Source organism: Oreochromis aureus, linkage group 14 (genome assembly GCF_013358895.1).
Source record: "Oreochromis aureus strain Israel breed Guangdong linkage group 14, ZZ_aureus, whole genome shotgun sequence".
NCBI classification, from domain to species: Eukaryota; Metazoa; Chordata; class Actinopteri; order Cichliformes; family Cichlidae; genus Oreochromis; species Oreochromis aureus.
In genome coordinates, this window is record NC_052955.1 from 25744105 (window position 1) to 25769552 (window position 25448).

The 25448-nt window shown below is 36.9% G+C and overlaps 3 protein-coding genes across 3 annotated transcripts; 1 reads left to right on the forward strand and 2 right to left on the reverse strand.

Moving 5' to 3' along the window:
* Positions 1–2503: 2503 nt before the first annotated feature.
* LOC116330408 (C5a anaphylatoxin chemotactic receptor 1-like) lies at positions 2504–6208 on the reverse strand. Its single transcript, XM_031752730.2, has 2 exons — positions 6170–6208; positions 2504–5976 (listed from the first exon to the last, which is right to left on the reverse strand). Exon 2 carries the CDS (start codon positions 5962–5964, stop codon positions 4951–4953), a length of 1014 nt encoding a protein of 337 aa, XP_031608590.2. The 5' UTR covers positions 5965–5976; positions 6170–6208; the 3' UTR covers positions 2504–4950.
* A 1633-nt stretch (positions 6209–7841) lies between these two features.
* On the reverse strand, positions 7842–14580 carry lbhl (LBH regulator of WNT signaling pathway, like). The gene is made up of 4 exons (XM_039622818.1): positions 14140–14580; positions 10635–10710; positions 9969–10263; positions 7842–7977 (listed from the first exon to the last, which is right to left on the reverse strand). Exons 2-4 carry the CDS (start codon positions 10704–10706, stop codon positions 7907–7909), a joined length of 438 nt encoding a protein of 145 aa, XP_039478752.1. The 5' UTR covers positions 10707–10710; positions 14140–14580; the 3' UTR covers positions 7842–7906.
* Positions 14581–16856: 2276 nt separating this feature from the next.
* polr2i (RNA polymerase II subunit I) lies at positions 16857–25106 on the forward strand. Its single transcript, XM_031752718.2, has 6 exons — positions 16857–17030; positions 17184–17238; positions 19912–19985; positions 20414–20488; positions 23358–23409; positions 24769–25106. Exons 1-6 carry the CDS (start codon positions 16969–16971, stop codon positions 24829–24831), a joined length of 381 nt encoding a protein of 126 aa, XP_031608578.1. The 5' UTR covers positions 16857–16968; the 3' UTR covers positions 24832–25106.
* The last annotated feature ends 342 nt before the right edge of the window (positions 25107–25448 follow it).

Genomic DNA, 25448 nt, shown 5'->3' on the forward strand with positions numbered 1-25448 from the left:
AACCAACTGTTTTGGCATGTCAAATACTGGGTTACAGCACCATGCTAGTCTTTAATGTGCTTTAAGCTAACTCAGTTTCCCACAATATTACGTTTCTGAATAAAAACAAAGCATTTGCCTTCAATAACTCCTACCAGGGCTGGATGCTGGCCGGATGAGTGAGAGTGAGACAGTAGATCCGCAACAACCTCGGATACACCCTGTCTTTTCCCGGTTGCCAATCTCCGATAACAGCCGGTTAACATTAATGTTAGCTTAATGGCTAATACTAATGTTCAGGGCACATCACGCCTACACACACGCCTACACACACACACACACACACACACACACACACACACACACACACACACACACATACACATATCGCATACAAAATTGTAACTCTCACCCCGTCTCCCTGCTGTGAAATGGCACCAAGTGCAATTTTCCCTATGTAGCATAGTATCTTATTCTATTTGTATAGTATTTATTCTATTGTATATAGTATTCTTTCTATTTTGTATAATATGTTATTCTGTTTATCTCATTCTATTCTATTGTTTTTTCTCTTTTTCTCTTAATTTTTTCTCTTGTGTACTTCCTGCCATGACCAAAAATTTCTCACGTGTGGGACTAATAAAGGTTTATCTTATCTTGTGTTGAGAACTGCAATTACAAAATTAGGGAATGTGAAAATGCCATTTTTAATGACAAAATGTAAGTATAATTTCACAGGAACTAATTAAGTTATTAGTCATGAAGACTACTTAACGAAATGACAACAGAGCTTGGTTTAGAGAGGTCAGGCTATGTTGAAGAGAAAACTTTCAAACTTGTTAGTTGTACAACCTCTTTTTGCCTTATATACTGAATTTTCAATTATGTTTGTAGGTTTCAATAAATCACTGTGCATATTTCCCATTTTTCAGCAAAATTTGAAAAGTAAAAGCTATATATGACATAAAAATTATATTAAAAAAATATTAATCACCAAAAGAAATCAAATCACATTTATTATAAAGCCTCTGAAATCAAACACCAGCAGTGTGGCAATGTTGTTCACTTACACTGTATATAAAACATTGATGTGCAGCCCTTTGGTTACATAAATCTTTTACTGTATCAAACATTCTCTGCCATGAAGAGTAAAGTGTTGTGCTGAATTAAAACGAGCCTTTCCTCCCAGGTCCCTTTTTGTCATTGTTAGTGAAGAACCCAGAGCTCAGGCCTAGCCCAGTATCTACCTGGTTATGTGCAAAGAGCTGGAGGTGATAACTCAAAAACAACCAGCGCCTCAGGCCCTGGAACGATGGATCGACGTATGGACGGACGTAGCAGCTTGTAGGCTGTGTGTGGTCAGCCGCAGGCTGCTGGGTCTGGACCAGGAGCGAAAGCCCAGCATGTGAAACCCATCGGCAGAAGGCCAGAACAAAGGTGCACAGACAAACGCAGCCCAGACACTTGGGCAGGACCAGTAAAATAAAATGGTAGCAATGGCAGCAAACACAGTATCATGTGGTAACATGTGCTTTATTTCACAAACAGATAGCACAAACAAGAATCAACAGAATCTCCTTTGTAGTTCTTGTTTTTCTTGTGAATACATTAATAAAAAGTTGAAATAAAGTGGCAATAAAATTCATGCGCTGAAGACCACACGAAACCCTAATTCACCCCAGTTCCTGTTGTCTTCACATTCCATTTGCATCCCTTGTCCACAGAGTCAAAAATGACCCTGCTTCACTAAAGATCTAACATAAAGCAATTTCATTTTAAATGCCAAAGCCATTTTGTATGAAGAAACATTATCATTCATTAGAAATTGTTGATATTGGTTTTCTCTTTTTACAGTCCCAAAAGACTGCATTAATTCAGTGGATGGGTTTTTTAAAATTATTATTATTATTATTTCAACACAGCTGTTACATTCTAATTAATAAAGTAGATTTCTATTATTATTACTATTTTTAAAGTGGTAAACAATATTTTTTTAATCAATTCATAAAACTTGCATTGCCCAAGAAAGTATCACAGAATGTAGTTCTGAATATATTCACTTTTATTCAATTAAATTCAATTAAATCTGAGAGGGATCCAGTTTTTATCCCTTCACAGTTCTGGCTGTTTGCTGTGATAATATTCTCATATCGCGTAAGAGTTTATTTGCCAGGTGTCAGAAGTCTAATAATGATAGAAAAGTTCAGGACATCCTCAACAACTCACCTCAGTATAGCCATCATCAGAAGGAAGTGCACTTCACTGACTCATCAACTTGTCTCAGACTTTCCACAGAGTTTCACAGCCTCCTCCACAGTAAAACAGATGTCACACATTTAACTGACAAATAATGGTTATATAACAGATAAACAAAAATAATAAATACCTCAAAAAAAAAAACCACTATTCACGGCTGTTATTAACTATTTTTTATTAGTCTCAAGCATTTTAAGTTTATATTTCAAAATATTCATTCATTTGAGTCAACTAGGATCAAAATCATTGTTTGCAACGTAGATTAACAAAACTAAGGAAGCCACTTAAGTAGTCTAGAAATCACATTTTGGAGTAATACAACAAAGAAGCAGTATTTCTCATACAGATTTTAAGTCTTATGGTATATAAACAGCTGTTAGGCCAGGACCATGCCATCTTCTGTTTTCACAGCTGGCATACCAGCACTATCACTGGACTGACAGTTCTCCAAATGACTCACCTGCAGTTGAATAGACTATGGTGCAGACTAAATTTATGTCCCCTTTAACTTATGATCACAACTAATATGGAAATAAATGTTAGAATCAATTACAACACTTCCACTGATGTTGTGGTTCAACGCATTTGTACCTAACCCTGAGATATGTGCATATGTCGTTTCAGTTATTGAGTCCTGTCTCACTCCAAGAAAACAAAACTATAATGCCCAAAACAAATTGGAAGCGAATGTCTCTAAATAGTGCTTGAAGGAAAATTAGAGAAGCTGGCCAGCAAACAAAAATGAAGTGCATGCACATAGAGCTCTAAATTAAATGTGTCTGGGTACTTAACCAGGGAGGAAATAAGGTCAGCTCCGCCCAGACGAGGAGACTCGCAGCTCTACGGAAAAATTCTGCCAGTCACCCGAACCATGACAGTACCCACCCTCAAGAGTCGCCTCCCTGTCAATTTCAAATGGGCTAATATACAGTGGTGACAGTTTGCGTGACTCAGTCCTGAGTGGAATGTCCTTGCCCGCCAGCCATACGTTTTGTCCCCGTGTGTAAACTGGAGCGATTGAACGGCGTTGATAGGCATACTGCATTTTATTACAACAATTTATTCCAACGGTTTGTGGCAGTTTTTGAACATCAGTGGCTGTTAATGTCAAATCTAGGCAAGAGGTTGGAGGTGTGGTGTACTCAGAATATAGCTATCCACCCCTAGTGAAATTTGTAGTGGTAGTAGACATTAAGTATTCTAACATTTTTATTTTGGGGGGGGGGCAGAAAAGGGAAAAACTAAATTAATTATGTGAATTTTTGCACAAATTATAATGGTGCATTTTATCATTAGTTCTATGAAATTGTTGCTCAAAGAATTGGCAATTACATCACGCATGCAAAACTTCAAATCTTTCATTATGGAAGCTGGCAGCTTGGTGCTACTTGCTGCTAGAGGCTGGATGTTTGGATTAGACAAGCGGGAGAACATGGATGGCATCTTATTTTTATGTACTGGACATTTTAATAATGTGTTCCACTTTCTTTCCTAAGAGGTTCCTCTACACTTCTATACAAATCTAATATATTCATATGTATTATTCCTTTCAACTTAATTATTTGCATTTTGTTTAAGTCTTTCCAGTTCATTAAAGACTTCCTTATGTTTGTTTTAATCAGCTATTGTGACCATGGTATTAAATTCCTGCTTATTATAAAGAAATTGCCACAGTAGTCATTACTAGATGTTATTAAACAGAGACAGGCAGTTCTGCATTTTGCAGCTCTGTTTCCTGCTTATTACACAGAAACTAACAGAGATATTTCCAGGTAATAGTCACACTATTTAAAGTTAGTCTTAATAGGTTATTAATGTGTTATTAAATGGAAACAGGCAGTTTTACATTTTGCAGCTCGATTTTCTGCTTATTACAATTTAGTAGAACTTGAAATGTTTGTCAGTGGGTAAAAAATTAGTTTTATGCACTCAGAAAAATCAGGCTATTCTTTGTCTTGTCTTACACAAGCTGGCCAGCTGAGGTTGTTATGAGGTACAGTCTAAATTTAATATCCCTTATCTTTCTTGCCTGTCTAAAACATGTTTGAAACATGTTTGTCCTACAGCAGCCACAGTAGGCCTCATGTAGTGTCCAATACACTTATATGATACAGGTTATTAATCATAAGGTCCATCTGTTTTTTAACCTTAAGAAATGGAGCTTCAGAGATTTAAAGTGTGTCTCCCTCTTGTGGTGTATGAAAATAACACTTACTGCACCTTTCTGTAATCATAGGTGTAAAGAAATCAAACTTCTGTGTATATATTTTATTTCTGTCAAACAATTTGAGCAAAAATGTGACAAAAAGGCAGACGATAAATGCTAAAAAACAAATACCTCAATAGAATCTAAAATATTCCTTTTGTGAGAGAAAAAAATAGAAGTGCCAAAACTTTTGTTGCATAAGAAGTGATGTTTCACAGAAAGGTTGCAGAATGAGTAACGGTTCCTCATTTGAAACCTCTAAAGATTCTTTAAAACATATTTACTTACCACCAAACTTAACCAGAAAAAAATCTTAATAGCTCATGAAAAGTGAAGGCAGGGTATTTGTATCCGCAGACGTTTTTTTACTCATATAAATCAAGTCAAATCTAATGGCTCATAACCAAGCCAAGGCCAGCAGAATTTACTTATTCTTTTGTGAAACTTCAACTGTGATGGAAATTGGTATATTACAGCAGTCCTGTCTGTGTATTAGAGTCAGTACACAATCATATTTTTGTCATCTCCTTGCCATTACTGGTGCTCTTGGTGTCCATATGGGTGATGCTGATCTTGGTGGTCGGGTCCTCGCTGATGAAGTGGAGGATGTTACGCAGGGAGCGGTTCATGCTGTCTTTGAAGCTTTGACCGAGACACACATAGAGCATAGGGTTGAGGCAGCTGTTGAAGTAAGCCAGGCAGAGCGCTATAACGTGTGCCAGGTGAAGTTTGGGGCTCGCAGAGGAAACCCGAGGGGTGGTCAGTATGAGGAAATCCACGATGTGCAGAGGTATCCAGCACAAGAAGAAGCTCAGCACCACAGCGATGATGACCCTCAGTGTTTTCTTGGACCGGGTCCGACCTCGTGTCATTCCCCTCTGTGTCTTGCTGAAGACCACCAAGTGACAAACTAGAATAACCAGGAAAGGAATAATGAATCCAATCAGGAAGCGAAAAACAGAGACAGGCCAGGCACCGTCTACAGTGTACTCCATCCTACACTCTCTCTTCTCGTCACCTGCCTCAATCTCCTTGGCGTACACAAACTGTGGGATACTGCCTATCAAGGCCAGGACCCACACAGCAACACATCCATAAGCACCCTGTTTGGGTCGCCTGTGGTTCTGACACCAGATGGGTCTGATGACCAGCAACAAACGATCCACGCTGATCACAACCAGCTGCAGGATGCTGCAGTACATCACCAAGTAAAACAGGCCTCTGATGAGCATGCAGGCCAGCGGACCAAAGTGCCAGTGGTCGTCGTGGACCAGAGGGACCATAAGCAAGGGGATGGAGAGGCAGCACAGAAGATCAGCCAGAGCGAGGTTGAGGAACCAGAGGGAGGTGACAGAGCGGGACATGCAGAACCCCGTCACCCACACCACCAGAGCATTTCCAGGCACACCCAGCAGGACCACAAGGCTGTACATGACCAGGGCCACTATCTGGATCGGCTGAATCTCAGGAGGCACAGACTCAATAATGCCAGTATATGTGTTATTATAATCACCGTAATCCATGATTCCTTAAAACTGTGAAGTATAGGGTATAGGTTAGTGTCGTGCATAAATTAACATTAGAATGAGAGAATGATTGATTCAACAATATGTGAGACAAATGATTCATTGAAAACATTTTCATGACTCACTATAATAATACAATTCAATCCAGAAAAGCTAATGTTTGTTTTTTTAAATTCAAACTAATACTTTAGTATTAACTCACCGACTGTTCAGCCTCTGTTTGTGTTGCTCTGTCACCACTGAGAGGAAGTTGTAGAGCTGGTCTGCTTCTGTGCTTTATACTCTCACCCCACCCCACACAAACACAATTGCACAAGATTCCTGCTGAAAGTACAAGTCCTCTGCATGTGAGTGTACATTTGAAGACCGCAATCAAAAAATTGGTTAATGCAAAAATGCTGTTTTTATGTCAAAATTTAAGTGTAACTTCACAGGAAGTAATTAAATCATAGTTTACACACGCATGAAATTCTAGGAAATTAAAAGTTTTAGAGTTTTAAAATATAAATCTCAGTTGTACTCCCAATTGCAATTGGTCTTTTTTTAGACCTTTAAGCCTAGTGCTATAGTCATTATCTTGGGGGATTTAGTCAATGTGCTATAAAGGAAGCAGAGTTTTGGAGATGTTTGAAGCATGATTTCATTGTATGTGGTTTCAGATAGCTAGACATATTTCCTACTTTTACCTAATGCCTGTCTTTTGATAATGGATTGAGCAATATAATAAGATAATTTAGTATTTAATTTGTATTTTTTTGGATTATGTGGCAGGAGATTGTGTATCATTGTGTATCAGGCCATGGTGCTAAGGAGGCCACAGTGGCTGTACTCCCAGGACCTCCAGCTGTAAAGAGTCACAGCCTGGTCCAGAATGGCTTCCTCAGTCAGTGTATTTAGTTTTGCATTGGTGTATTGTAGTGCCAATAACACCGAACTGTTTAAATGTGTGAAGGCCTTTTTATTTTCTGCAGTAATTAATCATTTTGCAAAAACACTCAAAAATGATTTCCTATTTCAATGGGACAAAAGACTTTATTGTCAAACTTGAAACAATAATTTTACAGTAACACATCATCTTTATCATATATACATATTATTCACAAATTAGCCTACTCACAACCTATAGTACAGTAAAAGAACTAGAGTTTTTCAGCTGTGGTAATAGAAAGCAAGTCGAGCTCCCTTTGTGTTGATCACCATGCATCACATTGCTTCTGAAAAGTGATTTCTGCAACCTTGTGGAAAATGCTGATATTACACAACAGCAGTGAGCATCTGTCACTCCCACGTCAGAGAACTGGGCATCTGATTTGGGATGTAGCTGCCTCATAGATGAGTTTAAATCAAACAATATCATGCCTGAATTTTAACGGCAAAGTAGGTTTTTAATACGTGATTCTCCAAACATTCAAGACATATCAGAGCAGAACTGCATGTGTGTCCAGAGAACAGCCAACTGAGTTTACAGTACTGTAACACATACTACATACTAAAGGTATGACTAGGCAAATATCCTCAAGAAGACTGACTGTGAGACAAAAAAATTAATTAAAGAGACAGAGAAACACATTTGCATAAACATAAACACGTGTGAGGAAAATTGAGTGGCAGGATTTCCTGTTTTTGACAAAATCAGGAAATGACAAAGAAGATCAAACACCGAGTCAGCAAATTGTTCTCTAGAAATTGAAAAATTGCTGACTTTGGAAGAACGTGGGTTTGTTTTCCATTGCACACGCAGTCTTGTCATAGTCCACCTCTTATTGTGCACATTGGTATAAAGACGAACATTAAAGTCCCAGCTGGCACGGAGTTGTTACCATGTAAAACACATTATCAGTACAGTATTTGTTTAATTTTGTCACAGTTGCTGTCATAAGTTCATATTGGGATGCTTCCTTGCTGGTTTCTCAGAGACGGTGAGTCCTCAGAGGTAAGGTCAGTTGAAGGCTGGAGCACTGCTGGGTGGAAGTGTAGGAGTGTCATCTCTGAACGCATCCGACTGAAGGTCTGCAGAAAAAATAGGGTGAGTTTGAAAATTACATTTCAGTGTAGAATACTTTTATCAAAAAAGTTATTTTTTCATACCGATCTGGTCCCTTAAACGTGATGAAACATTTTTTTCTACTCTTTCTTTTTATAAATTTAATAAAATTCCAAAATAAAAGCCAGCAACAAGCACTTCTTAATTCAGTTCAATTCAATTTTATTAATACAGCGCCAAATCACAACAACAGTCACCTCAAGGTAGACCCTACAATAATACATACAGAGAGAAACCCAACAATCATATGACCCCTCAAGAGCAAGCACTTTGACAACAGTGGGAAGGAAAAACTCTTTTAACAGGAAAAAACCTCCAGCAGAACCAGGCTCTGGGAGGGGCGGCCATCGGCCGTGACCAGTTGGGATGAGGGGAGGAAGACAGGATAAAACACATGCTGTGGAAGCGAGTGGGAGATTAATAACAAGTAGTGATTCAATGCACATATTAACACATAGTGAGTGAGAAAGGACATATCCTGGTCAAAAAAGACTCCAAGATTCCTCACAGTGTCACAGGAAGTCAAGGTAATGCCATCCAGAGTAAGTATCTGGTTAGATACCATATTCCTAGGACTTTGTACAAGTACAATAACCTCAGTTTTATCTGAATTTAGAAGCAGAAAGTTAGAGGTCATCCAGGTTCTTATATATTTAAGGCATTCCTGCAGTTTAACTAATTGGTGTGTGTTATCTGGAGTCTGTTAGGGAGATATGATTCAAACCACTGCAGTGCAGTATCTGTAATACCTTCAGGTACTGCACTGCAGTGGGTACTGCGCATACTTTATCATTAGCTTAAATGTCTCCTAAGTAGCAGAAAAGTAAAGCAAAACATATTCAAACATTTCAAATTATATTCCAAATAAACAAGCATGGGCTTGTTAATCCTTTACATTATATAATACATACTACTGCATTTCATTAACAGCTTCGACACTGGCAAAGACTCACACACCTTATAGTCCGTATTCTGTATTTAAAAACCTTCTCTCCTTTGTCTTTTTCTGTCATTCAGAAGCTTTCCCCAGTCCTTCACTTTGTGTCCAAAATTTAAACCGTTTAAACAGTTGGTTGTGCGTTATGGGACAATTCTCCCTAACTTTACCTCTGTCTGTAACTCTGTATCTATTAGATGTAGCAGAAACCGCTACTCTTCTCCATGTTTCGTAATAGTAATGTCCCACAGGCTATGAAGTAAACCACAGCAGCAGGTTACTAAAATGATGTTGATGATTTTGTTTGCCATTCAAATCCACTTTGTTTGGATTTTTGTGTATGCACTCCCTGACAGAAATAGTTTAATACCAATAGCATTTTGTACCTACATTTTAGGTTACATGTTTGAGTGTGTTAGTGGCAGAGGGATGGTAGTTTTTCAGTCTGAATCATCAGGCTTTACTTCCTGATTTGGAGAGATGTAATGCTGAGCTCTCAAAAATGCAACGGGAAAAGGATGAGATGGATGACTTTGTAGGTTGCCAATCCAACTGAAAGTTAGAAATGGTACTAGTAGCTTTGGTTGTAGCTCCAGCTAGTACATCCACTTTTACACTACATACAGCAGGATGGTCTTGTTTGAATCATGGCTGCGTGTCTGGTATTTCCTTGTGAAGCACTTTGTGATGTTTATCTCAAAAAGTGCTATAAAAAGGAAATTATACCTTCGTACAAAATACAGACATTGACTTAAATGAGAAACTTTTTGTTTACCAATGTATCTAAAAGTTACCAAAACTTTCTGTCACCTGACTCCCTAATAAATTGATCCCGTAAGCTTAATTTTTATATAGGAATTAATAAAACAAAAGGGATTAAAAATAAGCGGTACCATAGTGAGTAAAGGGGCAGCAAACAAAATTTCATGTTTATAGTTTCACATGCATATGTTTTCTTTTTTTTTCAATTTTTAATAAAATAACATTTGAATATATATGACTATCTTATGTGCAACTCACCAATGAGTGTCAAGCCTTCCTGCTGATTCAATATAACCGATGTCTCCTCTTCCTCCTCCTCTTCTCCCCAATCTGCAATGTTGGCCGGGGGGATGCACTGCTCCAAGAACAGGTCCTCCTCATCTTCCTCCATGTCCATGTTCTCTGGAGGCCAGCGCAGCTCTCCACTCTCCACCTCGCTCACCTCAGTTGGCTCCACAACAATAGAGGGTAGACGTTCCTTCTCGTGCTCGTGACCCAGGCAGTTCAGAGAGGTCTCGGGATCCAGGACAACCTCAACAGGGTCAGGAAAGATCTGGGGGAAGAAGTTGATTGTGTCATGAGCAGTATATTTAATTGAAACTCTGTAGAAGCCTGTAAAAATAACTTAATTAGTAATTCTACAAATTGTTTTGTGTTTCTCCTTATCTATCCCAGTATCACACACACACTCACACACCTACGCAATGTCCGGGCCTTGGATTTTGTGTACTTACAATTATTCGGGTTTTAAATCCTTGTTTGTATCTGCATTTGAGTCTCTTCAGCTAAGCATTTTAAGACATTTTAAAGTATTAAATGTAACACAGAACTCCAATCATAACTATAAATCAATCAGACTTAGCTGCTATGCTAAAAATATTTGACAGAGATCTGTCGCAGTATGATTCTAGGGTATTATGTCACCTGGATTGGCAGTCTTTGTTCTTTACTCTGCATGTCTTCACATTCTGGATTCTGACCACTCATCTCCTCCATACCTCTGCAGATGAAACAAAGTCATATCAATCCTAGAAGAGGAATTAAAAAAAAAAGCATGCACCACATTTTGCATGGACTAAAAAAATATTACTACAAATACTGCAAAAGGACATGAGCAGGATTGCATTCGTGCTTGTTTACTTTAGAAGAGCACAGAACCCTGATTAAAGTGCAATCTAAATGTCAGCTTAATGTAAAGTGCTCAAAGGAAATTCATGATGCTGCTGACACAGCTGTGCAGCCCCCACTGCTGCGTGCAGATCGAACTACAAATCGCGTCGTTTGGTTTTCCATGAAACAGCATCAATGCCCCTTGTGTCACTGCTGAATTACACTAGGATCACATTATCTAACATGCCCGGCTTTTCATTCGTCAGAGATTTCCTGCCCTACATCATGCTGGCTAAAGCTGGTCCGACCATGTGAATTATGAGACCATGCACAAATATCTGCATCTCCTAATACATGCAAGCACTCTCTAGATTAGTGCAGACCTCAAATGGGGTTTGATACCAAAATGGATTATGTGGTTTGGCGATCATATTTTATTTTCTCACAGGAAGCCAAGCATCCTGTTTTGGCTTGCGTTCCTCACATCCCTAATCTGCCTCAGTCATCATTAAAGTTTTTGTTACATAAAAAAAATGTTTACATGACTGTCATCAGACGTCTAGCCGCCAGCAGCTTTGATGAAGCCACTTGTTTCAGTTACATGGAAAAGTCCGTGTCCATAGCCAACTTTAGTCTGTTTACGTTGTCCAGAAAAGCAGACGAAAGGGATTAAGAAGAGCTGAGGATCCATCTGAATCCTCTTTTTATCCCTCTTCCTTGCTTCCTTGTCTCTATTTCTCAGTATGTCTCAGCGTGTGTCCTCTCTCCATAAGTACCAGTCACGGTTTGTTGCCTGGTGTAATGACACAGTCTGCTCAGTCTCGCTTACTCTTTAATGAAATTTCCACTGAAAGACAGATCTAATCTACTTTTTGGTATTTGCAGTCACGTGTCTCATCAAACTAAAGAGGCAAATCTAATTATTTTTACATAGAAGCCGAGAAGATGAACAGGACCTTTTAGCCTCTTCCTGAGATACGCAGCACTCAGACCCCAGTTCTTCACTCTTGCATCAAGTCAAAGCACAAAAGAGAGCATAAACAAGCCAATGCAAATGTCTGCTCGGAAGGTTTCAAAGGCATTTCCAGCTAAAATTAAAGTGCACGAGGATCAGTGCTCTGGATCAACAGCATTATGTAAAAAATATTTGAAATCCAAAAACAATTTGTTTTCTCGTGTTTTCGTGTGTAGCCTGAGACTTCCATCAGTGAGTTTCCCTCCCTCTTCCTCCCTCTCTTTCTCTAATTGAATAGTTTTTTTAATAGATGACTTCAGTCGATTTCTGATTTTGTCACTCCTATTGGCATGCTCAAAGTTACATATTGCATGACACGACAACTGAAGAAACGCTAAGCCAGTTTGCACAACCGGCAAAATGAGGACATTGTGTTCTTCCCCAAATAGGATCAGCTTTGGGAGTACTCTATCATTTATTTGACCCACTTGTGAATGTGCGCGGCCCTACAATTCAATTTCTGATATTGTGCTGTTGACAATTGTGCCACACTAAGCTGTTTGTGTGCCACCTGGGGTTGGAAACTATTATGATGAATCAGCTTAACCCCCATGTAATCCCTCTCATGTACACTCGTTCTAAACACCTGCACGTTTTAGCACGGTCAACAATCGGGCTTTGTTTGCCTTGTGCGCTGCATTTGGCTGTTAATACAAAAGTATGCTTTATCACTAGCAGACATTTAGGCTTCTTTTATGTGCACAGGCCAGATGATTAGTTTAAAAAAATGCATCTAAATTTAGTCAAGTGTTAGTGTTAAACCAAGCCTGAGGTTTACGCCTAAAGGCGAAAATTCGTGTCACCAGAAAGAGGAAGCTACGGGCGATAAAGAGCCGCAACATTGCAAAAGCTTTGATCATTAAAACGATAACGTGGATGGCAAGCTAAGTGCTAAGCATAGCTCCTTTCCTGTTTCTCTCACATATTCTATTTCCTTATCATTTTCCTGTAGATGTTTCATTTTGTAACTTCACACATTTACTTTTCTTTCAGGTCAGAGGTCACATAACTGGATCACAATCTGCCCACAGCAGCTTCACTATAAGGTGCTGCGGTTGTGCAATAAATGAAAACGTACTGATGAAATTATGAGGAAAGATTGCAGCAAACTTTAAAACGCTCCTATTTTTGTGTTGATATTTTCTTATACTTCCCCAGCATCACTACACTTAGATGTTTCTGTAGTTGAAAATGTAAGATGGGAGGTATGAAATGGCTCATGGCCTCTGTTTATTCTTGACCTTTCAAGACCACAAAAACATTCAAAACACACAAAAAGAAAGAAAAAAAAAGGAGAAAAGTTTTTTTTACTTTTTACATGCATACAATAAATAAGACTGGATCCTGTGAAATCTCCAACATGTACAACACATGCCAGTTAAACCTTTTATAGGTCAGGCCAGCATCTAGTTTTGTAACTTCTAATTAATTTTTTATTTTTATTTCATTTTGACTTTTTGTTTTTGTGAATCAGTTTTTTTGTAGTTTGTTTCCAGAGTGGATTTTCTTCTTTCAGTTTAGTTTATATTCTTTGAATTTGTTTATTTTTAGTGTATTATTTGTTAGTTTCAGTGTCAGTTTTAGCTTTTCTAATTATTATTGTATGGTGGGAATATCTCAGAGGCAACATTTAGGAAAATCACTACAGGTATTACAATAAAAACAGAACTCCATTTTTATTTTATTTTTGTTAGTTTTCCCGAGTTCACAAAATCGTTTCAGTTTTGTTTTCAAGTCGAATTTTTATTTTTAAAGATGTCAAATATTTTTTTCACAATTTTGGCTTTTAGTTTAGTTTTGGTTGTCTGTGTTAATCTGGGTTTATTCTTTTACCTCCAGAAACACTAATGTGTAAAACTAGTTATTAATGGTCCGTGTACCGTGTGGACCGTGTATTACGACTGTTTCACTGTTTCCAGTGTCACAGCTTTGTGACTTGGAGGAAAGTTTTTAAAGTTCAAGGGTTCATGGATCCATCTGCTATCACAGCTGCCCACACGGACCAAAAAGCTTCAGAAAAAGTTGCTGAGGTGACCTAAGGGTGGAATGAGTTTGTCATCAAGAGTTATATGTTTCCACAGCGTGGGTCTTATTTCTGATAATGCCACAATCTGCTGATTAACTGTGCATGACTGTATCTTCCTGACACTTCTGCTTTCAGAAGATGCACAGTGACGATAAGATCTTAAAGTGGAACCTGATGGGGACTTCAGGCTGAGAGAACACGCAGCAGTTTTCCATGTAATTGTTATCCAACAATAAAATGCACACAGTCACACAACCACAAGGTTGATCGCCTCTTACCCATCAGTTGCTGTCAGGCATATGTCCTCTCCATCTTGGCACAGTGTCACAGTGGTGAAGCTCGGCTCATCTGCTGGTGATACGAGAGGGGGTGCAGAGGGAGGTGAACAACTCCCATAGCAGTCCCCCTCTGCAGGACCCTCATTGAGGTTTTCAGCCTCCAGGGCGAAACCTGGATGGGGAGGGCTCAAAACTCTCAGGGATCCCAGGTGTTTAGCAGATGGTGAAGGAGGTGGCTCGACTAGTCAGGCAGGAGAGTGCCCGTGTCTCGCTTGTCCAGATCAGTGCTGAGTCCGCTTGCCCAAAGCGTACACGCTCTCCGCCGTCTCCCGTATCCGACTTCCTTCCTCGTGTCTCTGTCATTATCCCTCCCTGTCCCACCCCACTGCCAGGCTTTGGAGAGGAGCAGGATTAGCGTCTCTTTCGATTATGGAGGCTGCATGGGTGACGTCAGGCAGGCTTGACAGTCCCCTCTGATGAGTTGGCACACTGGGTCGCTGGTGCATCTGGACAGAAACATACAAAGGGCACACAGATGGCCTGTGGTCATGCTGTTGGTGGATGTTTAAATCAACTTGCCATGGGCACAACTGCACATGAGATGGACATGCATTTGCATGTTTTATTATGAAATCCTTTCTATCCCTCCCATTCTGTCTGCTTCACCATCATGACTCTGTGTGTGTCGTTGCTCCATCAGTGGATTTAGATTTGGACGATTCATGGAATTAGCCCAGGGATCAAGGGCTCGGGGGTGGGAAGGGGATACAGTGTATATATATATAACAGGCAGCAAGTATTGCAAAACAGGCAGAGCACTAGTAACAGCAGTGTTTAATCCCCTCTGCAGCCTAAGTCAATAGGATAAATATGGGACGAGGAAGGAAAGGAGCCTGTGCAACATGAAAGGCTTCTTCTTCTCTAGAACCTGGATGAATTTTTAGTTTAAGAAATGAGGGAACACCACCCATGATGTCACAGCTGAGACTCCTGCGTAATCAGGACAGTACTTTCCTTATTAACTCAAGTGTTAGTTATACCGTCTTCAACTCAGATTCATTTGTTTTAAAAATGAACACACCATGCTTTTCTTTATTTCATATCATGTGTGTTGCAGTGGTGGGTGCTCATATTGAACATGGCCACGCTGGTTACAGCTAATGAAGTCAACACTTGGCAAAGGAGCCAAAACTCAGGCTTCAGACTGCTCTAAACACTCACTTTTTTTGGCTCTGTATGTCAAAGTGAATGGATATCTTTAATATAATGGTCTCAAACTCTACAGGATAGCATGCTTGCTTGCTTTGCTTAAATGTAAATCAGTTCTCTTTCCGAGCCTTAAAGAAAACAATACAGTACACTATAGTTTCCAAGTCTGCTGTCGATTAGAATTAGGGCCTCATTGCTATGCTTGCAAAAAAACACACACAGTAACCCTTGTGGTGTCCTCGGGTCAAAAATGGTCCCTAGGTGAATGGCAAACAGGTATATGGGAATCCCGAGGACACCATAATTTGATTAAGTTGTGCAAAATAAAATGTCTAAAAGTTTTATGTGTTTCATATTTGCACAACTTTTTTTTTTTAAATGGAACATTTATTGAATCTTCTGACAATTTAAAAATCGTATTTGCTACATCCGGCATTTTTTAAGCAATTTATTGCTTAATATGTATTATGCAATTTATCTGTGCTTATGGGGGGTAAAAGGTCACACTGATTATGTAAAAGTCTATAGAAACGTTTAAAAAGGTTTTTAAAAACTGTATGTATCAAATATGTTACACTAGGCAATAAGGGGTTAATAACATTGTAATAATGGCTCTGTTTTCTTCAAGTGTCCGATAAGACATGGCAGTGCTAATTGGCTGCGCACAATATCAGGGCCATCTGTGTGCCTGACGATGACTGACTTAACCAAGGTTAATTCGGATTAGTGACATTAGTGTCAAAATGTCAATTAGATTTTGACTGGGTTTGTCTTTATATTACACAGAGTTAGTACCACACAGATGAGGACCAAAATAACATGAAGACCAAGCCAGTGCGACATAAATCTCGAAGGTTTGAATAGGATTGATTATGAACAATATGTAGTTTGGGTTTTCTGTGTTTGTATGATGACTGGTCTGTGTGAAAGCAATTCTTACCACAGGCTGTTTGAAGAAATAGATGTAGTGACTGATTTTGTGGGTTACTATTTATAAACTTCATCATTGTTGTCAACTTTTTGTTGTTGCTTTGCTTTGTTTCTTAGACACTAGTGACCAAATTTGGAGGAGAGGGTGGAACTGCTTGGTGACAACACACACTTTCACAATACAAAAAAAACCCCTATTAGAGCTTCTTTTTTTTTTTCTTTTTTTTTGTAGCTCAGTTCAACTTTCTTTATGTACTGAAGCACCAAATGACAACGACATTCGCCCCGGGGTGCTTTATATTGTAAGGTAAACACACTACGATAATACAACAATAATCAGAAGGGTTGGAAAATGTGTGAAATTTTTAAAATAACTCTACTGGGAGATGCTAGACACATGCTTCTGAGAAAATTAAGTAAGCAATTTTAAACCCTTGGCTTTTTCACTTGTATATGCATTCCTTCACTTCTGTACAGCTTTTGACTAATATAACAGGTCTGCAAATGTGTATCAATGCTTATTCTGTCCTCCAGCCATTAGTAGGCGCTATTTGGAAAAAAGGCAGAGCCAAAATCGTTTACGCATGCGCATACGGTCTGTTGTCAAACTTGAGGAGTGCGGCGGTAGACATTAACAACATTTGAAATTAATTGAATTCATTATTTTGTCCACAATAAATCGCTTTTCCGATGGATTTAGACGGTGGGACGTACGAGCCGGGATTTGTTGGCATACGGTTTTGTCAAGAATGGTGAGTGTTTGTCTGTTTTAGTGGACGTATACTGTTACACAGCCGGCTAGCTAAGATAAGCTAGACGCACATTAACGTAATATTGTATTAGTGAATGAATACGTACGCATAATTGAAATGAAAACCCATTAACCACTTGGCTTTGTGTTCCAGTAACAACATGTTGTATCCTAAAGAAGACAAGGAGAACCGCATCCTGCTGTATGCCGTAAGTTTGTGCTTCTCACGTGTGTGTTAGCCAACAAGTATCAGTGCTACTTTCTTTAAAATTAGCTAATCCACGATACGGCAACACTCTTCTAACACGAATGGTTAAAATGACAGCTTTAATTTAATTTTCCTTAGTTTGCTTATGTTACACCCCTTATGTTACAATCAGTGAATACAATCAGAGTTTATAGCACATTCAAAACTAGTTGACCAAAGTGCTGTAGAGGCTTTACAAAATACATATATATATATATATATATATATATATATATATATATATATATATATATATATATATATATATATATATATATATATATATATATATATGTCAACCATAAATATACAGTAAAATACACAATTTTAAAAAGGCATAACTCACTTAGAGATGAATGGGAAAGGAACCTTTCTGTCATGGTCAATAATAGTGATTGGGAAGATGTATGAAAATATGCCTTATCAGTTTCAGTTGTAATGTAATCATCCCAAACCAATGCAATTCAAGATTTTACACAGAATACATAGAGCTCCCAACCATGGACATAGTTTCAACCCCAGTCTTTTGCCTGAAATGCAAGGCAGAAAATAGTACCCAAACTCATTGTGTTTGGTTGTGTCATAAGCTGCAAACGTACTGGTCTAGTGTATGATCAGAAGTGAAAAATACATCGAGGCTGAAAACAGAGATGGGCCTAGTCTCTTGCTGTCAGAATATCTTATGTGCATATCATGTTCAAAAGTCCAATTTTTTTTATAAAACTTTGGAACCCTGTTTGATCTACTTGAAAACTGATGTCTACCATATTGCTGTTGTGATTTTTTTTTTCTAAAGGTCGTGATAATGCTGGGCTGATTATTGCATATTAATGTTGCAGTTGCTGGTGTTGTATGTGAGACTAAACTAAATTAAATAATTTGATATATTACAAAATATAAGAAATAGCTCTAATATATACAAATAGCTCAATTATAAAAATCCAGAATATTACAGACATTAAATGCTGCAAAACAGCTGTAAAAATGTGTTATTTTCACTGTAGAGGATGTAACTATTGCACGGTGTACTGTACATTAGTTGGAGGAGTTGTACAGGCAGGAATAATTTCCTCTGTTGTTCAGTGGTGCATTTGGGTAATCTCAGTCTCTAACTAAACATTCTCCTGTGACTGGCCATGTCATGGAGTGGGTGCCAGGTATTGTCCAGCACTGGGAAACACTTAATATATTTGAGTTGAAACAAAAAAACAAAACCTAAATTTAAAAAAGGAAAAAGATAATCATCAAATAAAAAAATAATAGAAATAAATAGGGCTGCACTTGCAGGATAGCCTACTCAACTAGAAATGCAAGCCACCACCAGAAATGCTCTAATGTCACTGCTTTTGAGCCTAGATGGAGCAACGTCCAAGAACACCTGGTTTGTAGACTTAAGGGCTGTGGAAGGATTGTACAATTTGTACAAGATTTCAGTTTAGAGACTCTTATAAACAAGTAATAAAAATACAAATTTAAACTGGATCATGAAATGGACTGGGAGCTGGAGTTGCCGCATTTTGTACAACCTGCAGGTGACAAAAGTAACTAATAATCAAAGCCTGCATTCAGAAAGTTAGAATAGTCAAATCAAGAGCTAATGGAGGCAGACATTACTGTCTTAATGTCATGTGGAGGGAGGTGCACCTTCACCTTACCAAGGAGCCCTCATTGAAAAAGGCTTGTATTAACAGCAGATCTAAAAGCACAGTCAAATATCACACCAAGGTTCCTTGCAACCAGGTGACAGTAAAAAGCTCAAAGACTGATGGAGCTCTCCTCCAAACTTTATTTTTGTTTCTGAGGAAAATGAGATCCACATATGAGGACATTTGTTTTAAATTTCGATAGAACAGTGGCAGTATAATGTCCTCATAAGTGGATATCAGGCCCTTGTAGAGCAAAATTTAGTATTTTGGTCTAGACAACCCGAAATGTGATGTCCACATATGTGGACGCCAGGTCCTAGGAGGTTAAGGTACCCCAAGTGGTTACACAAATGATAAATACTGACCTAAGTGGACAGAGAAACTCCTGACTGACAAATAGTTATTTAAGACAGCGGTCCCCAACCTTTTTTGCGCCACGGACCAGTTTAATGTCAGACAATATTTTCACAGACCGGCCTTTAAGGTGTTGCGGATAAATACAACAAATAAAATGACACAAAAACTGTTATTTTGTAAATATAATAATAAATGCGAATTCACTGTGTAATTTGTAACTTTATTAGCAGCGTCCTCCTGAAATGCAGCAACAACATTAAGAATAATGTCCTCCTCTCTGCCTCTTAACGCTCTCTGGTCGCTATGGTAACGCGTAAATATTTCTTTCAAAATAAGACACACAACTACAACACAGAAAAAGACCCAGGGAATCCGAGTTAACGATAAAAACCCTGAAAACCATAAATTTCACACCCGAGCCTCAACTCTCGCAGCCCGGTACCAAACGGCTCGAAACAACCTCTGATTTAAAACATTTTATTGTAATTTATTGTATAAAATGTTGTAAAACCATATGTAACGGAAGAGTTTAAAGGAAGATTGTTGTGATACAGGAAGAGTACCACAATAAGTCTGTAATCATTGTACTGAATGTCCTGCTCTTTAACAAAAAATATCTTGATCTCAAACAGTGCAGGAACTGTGACTACCAACAAGAGGCCGACAACAGCTGTATCTACGTCAATAAAATCACCCATGAGGTTGAGTAAGTAACCACAGTACAACAAAAATTAGCAAGAGTTTTATTTCCTCAATTTGAATAATTCGTCATTTTTCATTGCAGACTGAGTCACACACTAAAGTGGGCGATAACTTCCTATTCAATCATTGCAGCACTTCTGAAAGCAACCAAAATGGTTATGACATCTAGGGTTAAATGCGCTGTGTAGACTCATTCAGCCACACAGATTTGATTGATTTCTCCAAATATGTACAAAAGATTTTCCGTGTACAATTTCAGACAGTACAAAGCAGTGTTTTTATGTGTATTCACACATACTGAATGGCTAATCTTTAGCATTTTTTGCATGTGGGCTTCCTTTTGTAGTGAGCACAGTACTAGAATTTTAGATTCCATTCATAGGTCATGTCAGTCGATGAGCTCTAAACCTCATGGTTACATTTTTTTTCCAGTGAACTCACACAAATCATCGCTGATGTATCTCAGGACCCAACACTGCCAAGAACAGAAGACCACCCCTGCCCTAAGTAAGTTTTACCATACCTACCTACTGACCTCACTCAGTGCCCATGCTTCACCTCCAGCTGATGTTTTTAAGGGTATTTTGGGTCATTATCCATTTCCATTGTGAAGTGCTGTTAAACCAGTTTTTCAGGATTCAGCTGAATCCTGAAAAACTGAGCAGATACTATAGCCTTGTTCACTTAATCAATAAATTGTAGTGATCTAGTTCCACTAGCAGCTATACATGCCCATGCAATAACACTGCCTCCACCGAGTTTGACAAATAAAGTGGTATACTTCAGGTCATGAGCTACTACTTTTCTCTTCCAAACATTCTGGTACAAATTCATTTTGGTTTCATGTGTGCAAGAGAAAATTTTCCTGATCTGAGTGGGCTCTTTTAGAGCCTGTGGCAAAATCTAATCTGGCTTTTTGCTTTTTGAGTATAATCAGTGGTTTGAAACATCTTGTAAAACCTCTGTATTTGCAATCATGAAAACAATCTCACAATCTTCCATTTTAGTTCTCCTGTCTGACTGTATAATTTAGTAGTAATTATGTTTTGTTTTTGTTTTTTTAAAAGGTCTGTAATCCGTAAGCGATTCGACTGCAATATATTTATTAAAAGGCATCATGATTTGAAAACTGCATTGTTACCCAAACACATTTTAAGTAGTAAGTGAAATGTGTAGTTCTACAAATAAGTGTAGAGTCAATAATTACTGACACAGCATACTTGCTTATTTAAGCAGCAGAGTGTTGTTTAATCTGCATATATCTTGAAACTGATTGGTGCACATCGTCACCAATCAGTGAGACTAACTATGTGTATGGTCATGCAAAACACATGGAATGTAGATTACATCACTGGGGGCTCAGCATAAAAGCATTTTATTTAACCACATCCCTGCTCTCGTTTGTCTACATTTTATGATTACTTTATGTATCCTTTATATCATACTTTTATTGTGTATGTCAATATCATACTATTGTTTTCCTGTTTCTCTTTATTCTTTATTGTGTGGATGCTGTAAGCATATTTCTGCTCGCCGGGCTGAGCTGTGTTTTAGCTCAGTGAGATGAGCAGCCGTTCTCAGACTGGGAGGCCCGGGTTCAAATCCCGCTTATGGCAACAATTTTTTTCAGTTCACAGTTAAACTTTTTAACTCTTTCAAGACAAATTTAAGCATCTTCACCCCCTTTCAGCAAAATTTGCAGTTTTTTCTGCTGTTTTCAGAAAAAAACTCTTTTCAGCAGAAATTCTGCTCATTCACCTCTTTTCAGCAGAATTTTCTGCTTTTTTACCTCTTTTCAGCAGAAATTCTGCTTATTTATCTCTTTTCTGCAATTTTCCAGCCTTTTCACCTCTTCTCAGCACAAACCTCAGCAGCTTCTGCTCATTTAGCTAGAATTGTCAGTTACTCCATCTCTTTTTTTTGTGAGAGTGGGTTTGGTTCAGTGAGATGAGTAGCCGTCCCGAGACAAGGAGGGCCAGGTTCGAATCCTGGTCAAGGCAACATTTCTTTTCACTTGTTTTCAGTACCTCAGCTTGTTTCTCCCTTTTCAGTAGAACTTTTTGCTTTTCACCACTTTTCAGCAAAAATTTATGCTTCTTCACGTGTTCTCTGCAGAATTTTCAGGTTCTTTAATGCCATCCAATTTTTGCACCTTTTTATCTTTTTCACTTATTTTCAGCAGACAGCTTCAGCGTTACAGCATCCACACAGCATTTTCGCAGGAAATGCAACTTTTTCTAGTTATTCTAGTTGCTTCCGTACGTTTTTCACCGTGGAACTAGTCCCACAGTTTTTATCCGATTTTTGCCATTCCAACTTTAAAAAATTCTGCTCTTTCTGCTAATGATGGCTATGACTTTTGGTGCTCATATCTTCTATACTGTTTGAGATATTGAATTTTTTTTTGCAATATTTTTGCCCATTGAAATGAATGGAACACATTATCAATGTGGTCACTTATTTCTGTTCGCTGGGCTGAGCTGTGTTTTAGCTCAGTGAGATGAGCAGCCGTTCTCAGACTGGGAGGCCCGGGTTCAAATCCTGCTTATGGCAACAATTTTTTCAGTTCACAGTTAAACTTTTTTAACTCTTTTAAACACAAATTTCAGCTTTTTCACCCCTTTTCAGCACAAATCCCAGCTTTTTCAGCTGTTTTCAGCAGAAACTCTTTTCAGCAGAAATTCTGCTGATTCACCTCTTTTCTGCAGAATTTTCTTCTTCTTTACCTCTCCAGCAGAAATTCTGCTGATTCACCTCTTTTCTGCAGAATTTTCAGCCTTTTCATTTCTCTGCACAAAGCTCAGCAGCTTCTGCTCATTTAGCAGACTTGTCATTTTCTCAATCTCTGTTTTGGTGAGAAATAGTTTGGCTCAGTGAGATGAGTACCCGCCTTGAGACCAGGAGGGCCAGGTTTGAATCCTGGTCATGGTGACATATTTTTTTTCACCTCTTTTCAGTACATGTCTCAGCTTCTTTATCCCCTTTCAGTAGAATTTTTTGCTTTTCACCACTTTTCAGCAAAAAATTATGCTTCTACTCCTATTTTCAGCAGAATTTTCAGTTTCCTCAATGCCATACAATTTTTGCACTTTATCATGTTTTTCAGTTATTTTCAGCAGACAGCTTCAGCGTTACAGCATCCACACAGCATTTTCGCAGGAAATGCAACTTTTTCTAGTATCAACTAATTATTTAAACGGTCACAGTGGACAGAGGAAATATGGATAAAGGTTCAGCCTGCCCTGAAATAAACTGTTTGTGGTCATTGTAGGTTTCCACAATTTTTTTAACTTTAATGGACTGTGGAATGAGATGTTGTGGCTCTGATGGTGGTAACACTTTTATAACATTTTTCTTTCACCGTTTCTCTTCTCAGATGTGGTCACAAGGAGGCAGTCTTCTTCCAGTCTCACAGTATGAAGGCTGAGGTAATTGCAACCTTTGCTTTCTCTTGATCTGCACAAGCTGCAATTCCCTTACGAATAAAAGAGTCACAGTAGTGTGAAACATTATACCCGACTGTTAAATAGCTGTTTTTCACCCAATAAAGGCTGCGTTGCTGCCTTTTTTATAATTTATATATATATATATATATATATATATATATATATATATATATATATATATATATATATATATATATATATATATATATATATATATATATATATATATATATATATATATATATATATATATATATATATATATATATATATATATATATATATATATATATATATATATATATATATATATATATATATATATATATATATATATATATATATATATATATATATATATATATATATATATATATATATATATATATATATATATATATATATATATATATATATATATATATATATATATATATATATATATATATATATATATATATATATATATATATATATATATATATATATATATATATATATATATATATATATATATATATGTGTATATATATATATGTGTGTATATATATATATATGTGTGTATATATATATATATATATATATATATATATATATATATATATATATATATATATATATATATATATATATATATATATATATATATATATATATATATATATATATATATATATATATATATATATATATATATATATATATATATATATATATATATATATATATATATATATATATATATATATATATATATATATATATATATATATATATATATATATATATATATATATATATATATATATATATATATATATATATATATATATATATATATATATATATATATATATATATATATATATATATATATATATATATATATATATATATATATATATATATATATATATATATATATATATATATATATATATATATATATATATATATATATATATATATATATATATATATATATATATATATATATATATATATATATATATATATATATATATATATATATATATATATATATATATATATATATATGCAGAGAGAGAGAGATATAGATATATTTATAGATAGGTAAACAATTGGCAACTGTTTTAATCAACTTCAATATAAAAAAAAAAAATCTTTGCCCATGTCAAAAATAAAAATACAAAACTAATACATTCTTCTTAGCCCCCTGCTTTTCAGGAGGCACCAAATTATTAATCCAGAATATATATTTGGGAGAGGTATTTATTTAAAAAAATTAAAGATGAGTTACATTCTAGCACAGATCTTTTATGTTTTGACTGACACATTTTTGTGTGTTTCCCCACACAGGATGCTATGCGACTGTACTACGTGTGCACGGCGCCTCACTGTGGACACCGGTGGACAGAGTGAAGCCTTCTGATAATAAAGAGGTCTAGCACTTGCTTCTTTGCTGTTGCTGTTTACAAGTCAGACTTGTACAGCATCAAACTGGATCTGTGTCTACAGTGAATGTATTTGGCTTTATAAAATAGTAGCATTGCTGACCCCTCTGTTATCGTTGTATGGACACTCATATCTGTCACCATGTTGTGAATATAATGTCATCAGTTTTGCTGTTGTGCTTTTTTTTTTAGCGCTTTTCATTTTTAAATGTGTGTTGTTAGATTAAAACATGTTTTCAAATATCTCTTGAGTCTTAATAATTTTGAAACTCTTCATGCAATCCATCTGTGAGCACGGTGTGGTGCTCTGAGTGACACCCTGGCTACATTTTGAGAATATTTTGTATAATAATAGTTATTTTGTTACATAATTAAGGTTATATCAAGACTAACTAACACATAAATGTAAAACCAGGATACAACAGTTAATATAAAAGAGTTATTAGAGGATTTCCTTTCATGAATTACTCCTGATTTGGTCTGAGTCACTCAATCAGTATTTCTGGGTTTTTTAAGAATCAGTGACCAGATGATGCTCTTAAATATTTTTAATTATACGCAGGGAAACCTCGCCAACTCACGCAT

Excerpts from the sequence above, each read along its gene's own strand:
- LOC116330408 (XM_031752730.2), bottom strand. The coding sequence starts at position 5,964 with ATGGATTACGGTGATTATAATAACACATATACTGGCATTATTGAGTCT.
- lbhl (XM_039622818.1), bottom strand. The coding sequence starts at position 10,706 with ATGGAGGAGATGAGTGGTCAGAATCCAGAATGTGAAGACATGCAGAGT. Across the intron at positions 10,264-10,634 it reads AACAAAGACTGCCAATCCAG|ATCTTTCCTGACCCTGTTGA; the intron begins GTGACATAATAC and ends TTCTTCCCCCAG. Across the intron at positions 7,978-9,968 it reads GGAAGGCTTGACACTCATTG|ACCTTCAGTCGGATGCGTTC; the intron begins GTGAGTTGCACA and ends TTTTTTCTGCAG.
- polr2i (XM_031752718.2), top strand. The coding sequence starts at position 16,969 with ATGGATTTAGACGGTGGGACGTACGAGCCGGGATTTGTTGGCATACGG. Across the intron at positions 17,031-17,183 it reads ATACGGTTTTGTCAAGAATG|TAACAACATGTTGTATCCTA; the intron begins GTGAGTGTTTGT and ends TTTGTGTTCCAG. Across the intron at positions 17,239-19,911 it reads ACCGCATCCTGCTGTATGCC|TGCAGGAACTGTGACTACCA; the intron begins GTAAGTTTGTGC and ends GATCTCAAACAG.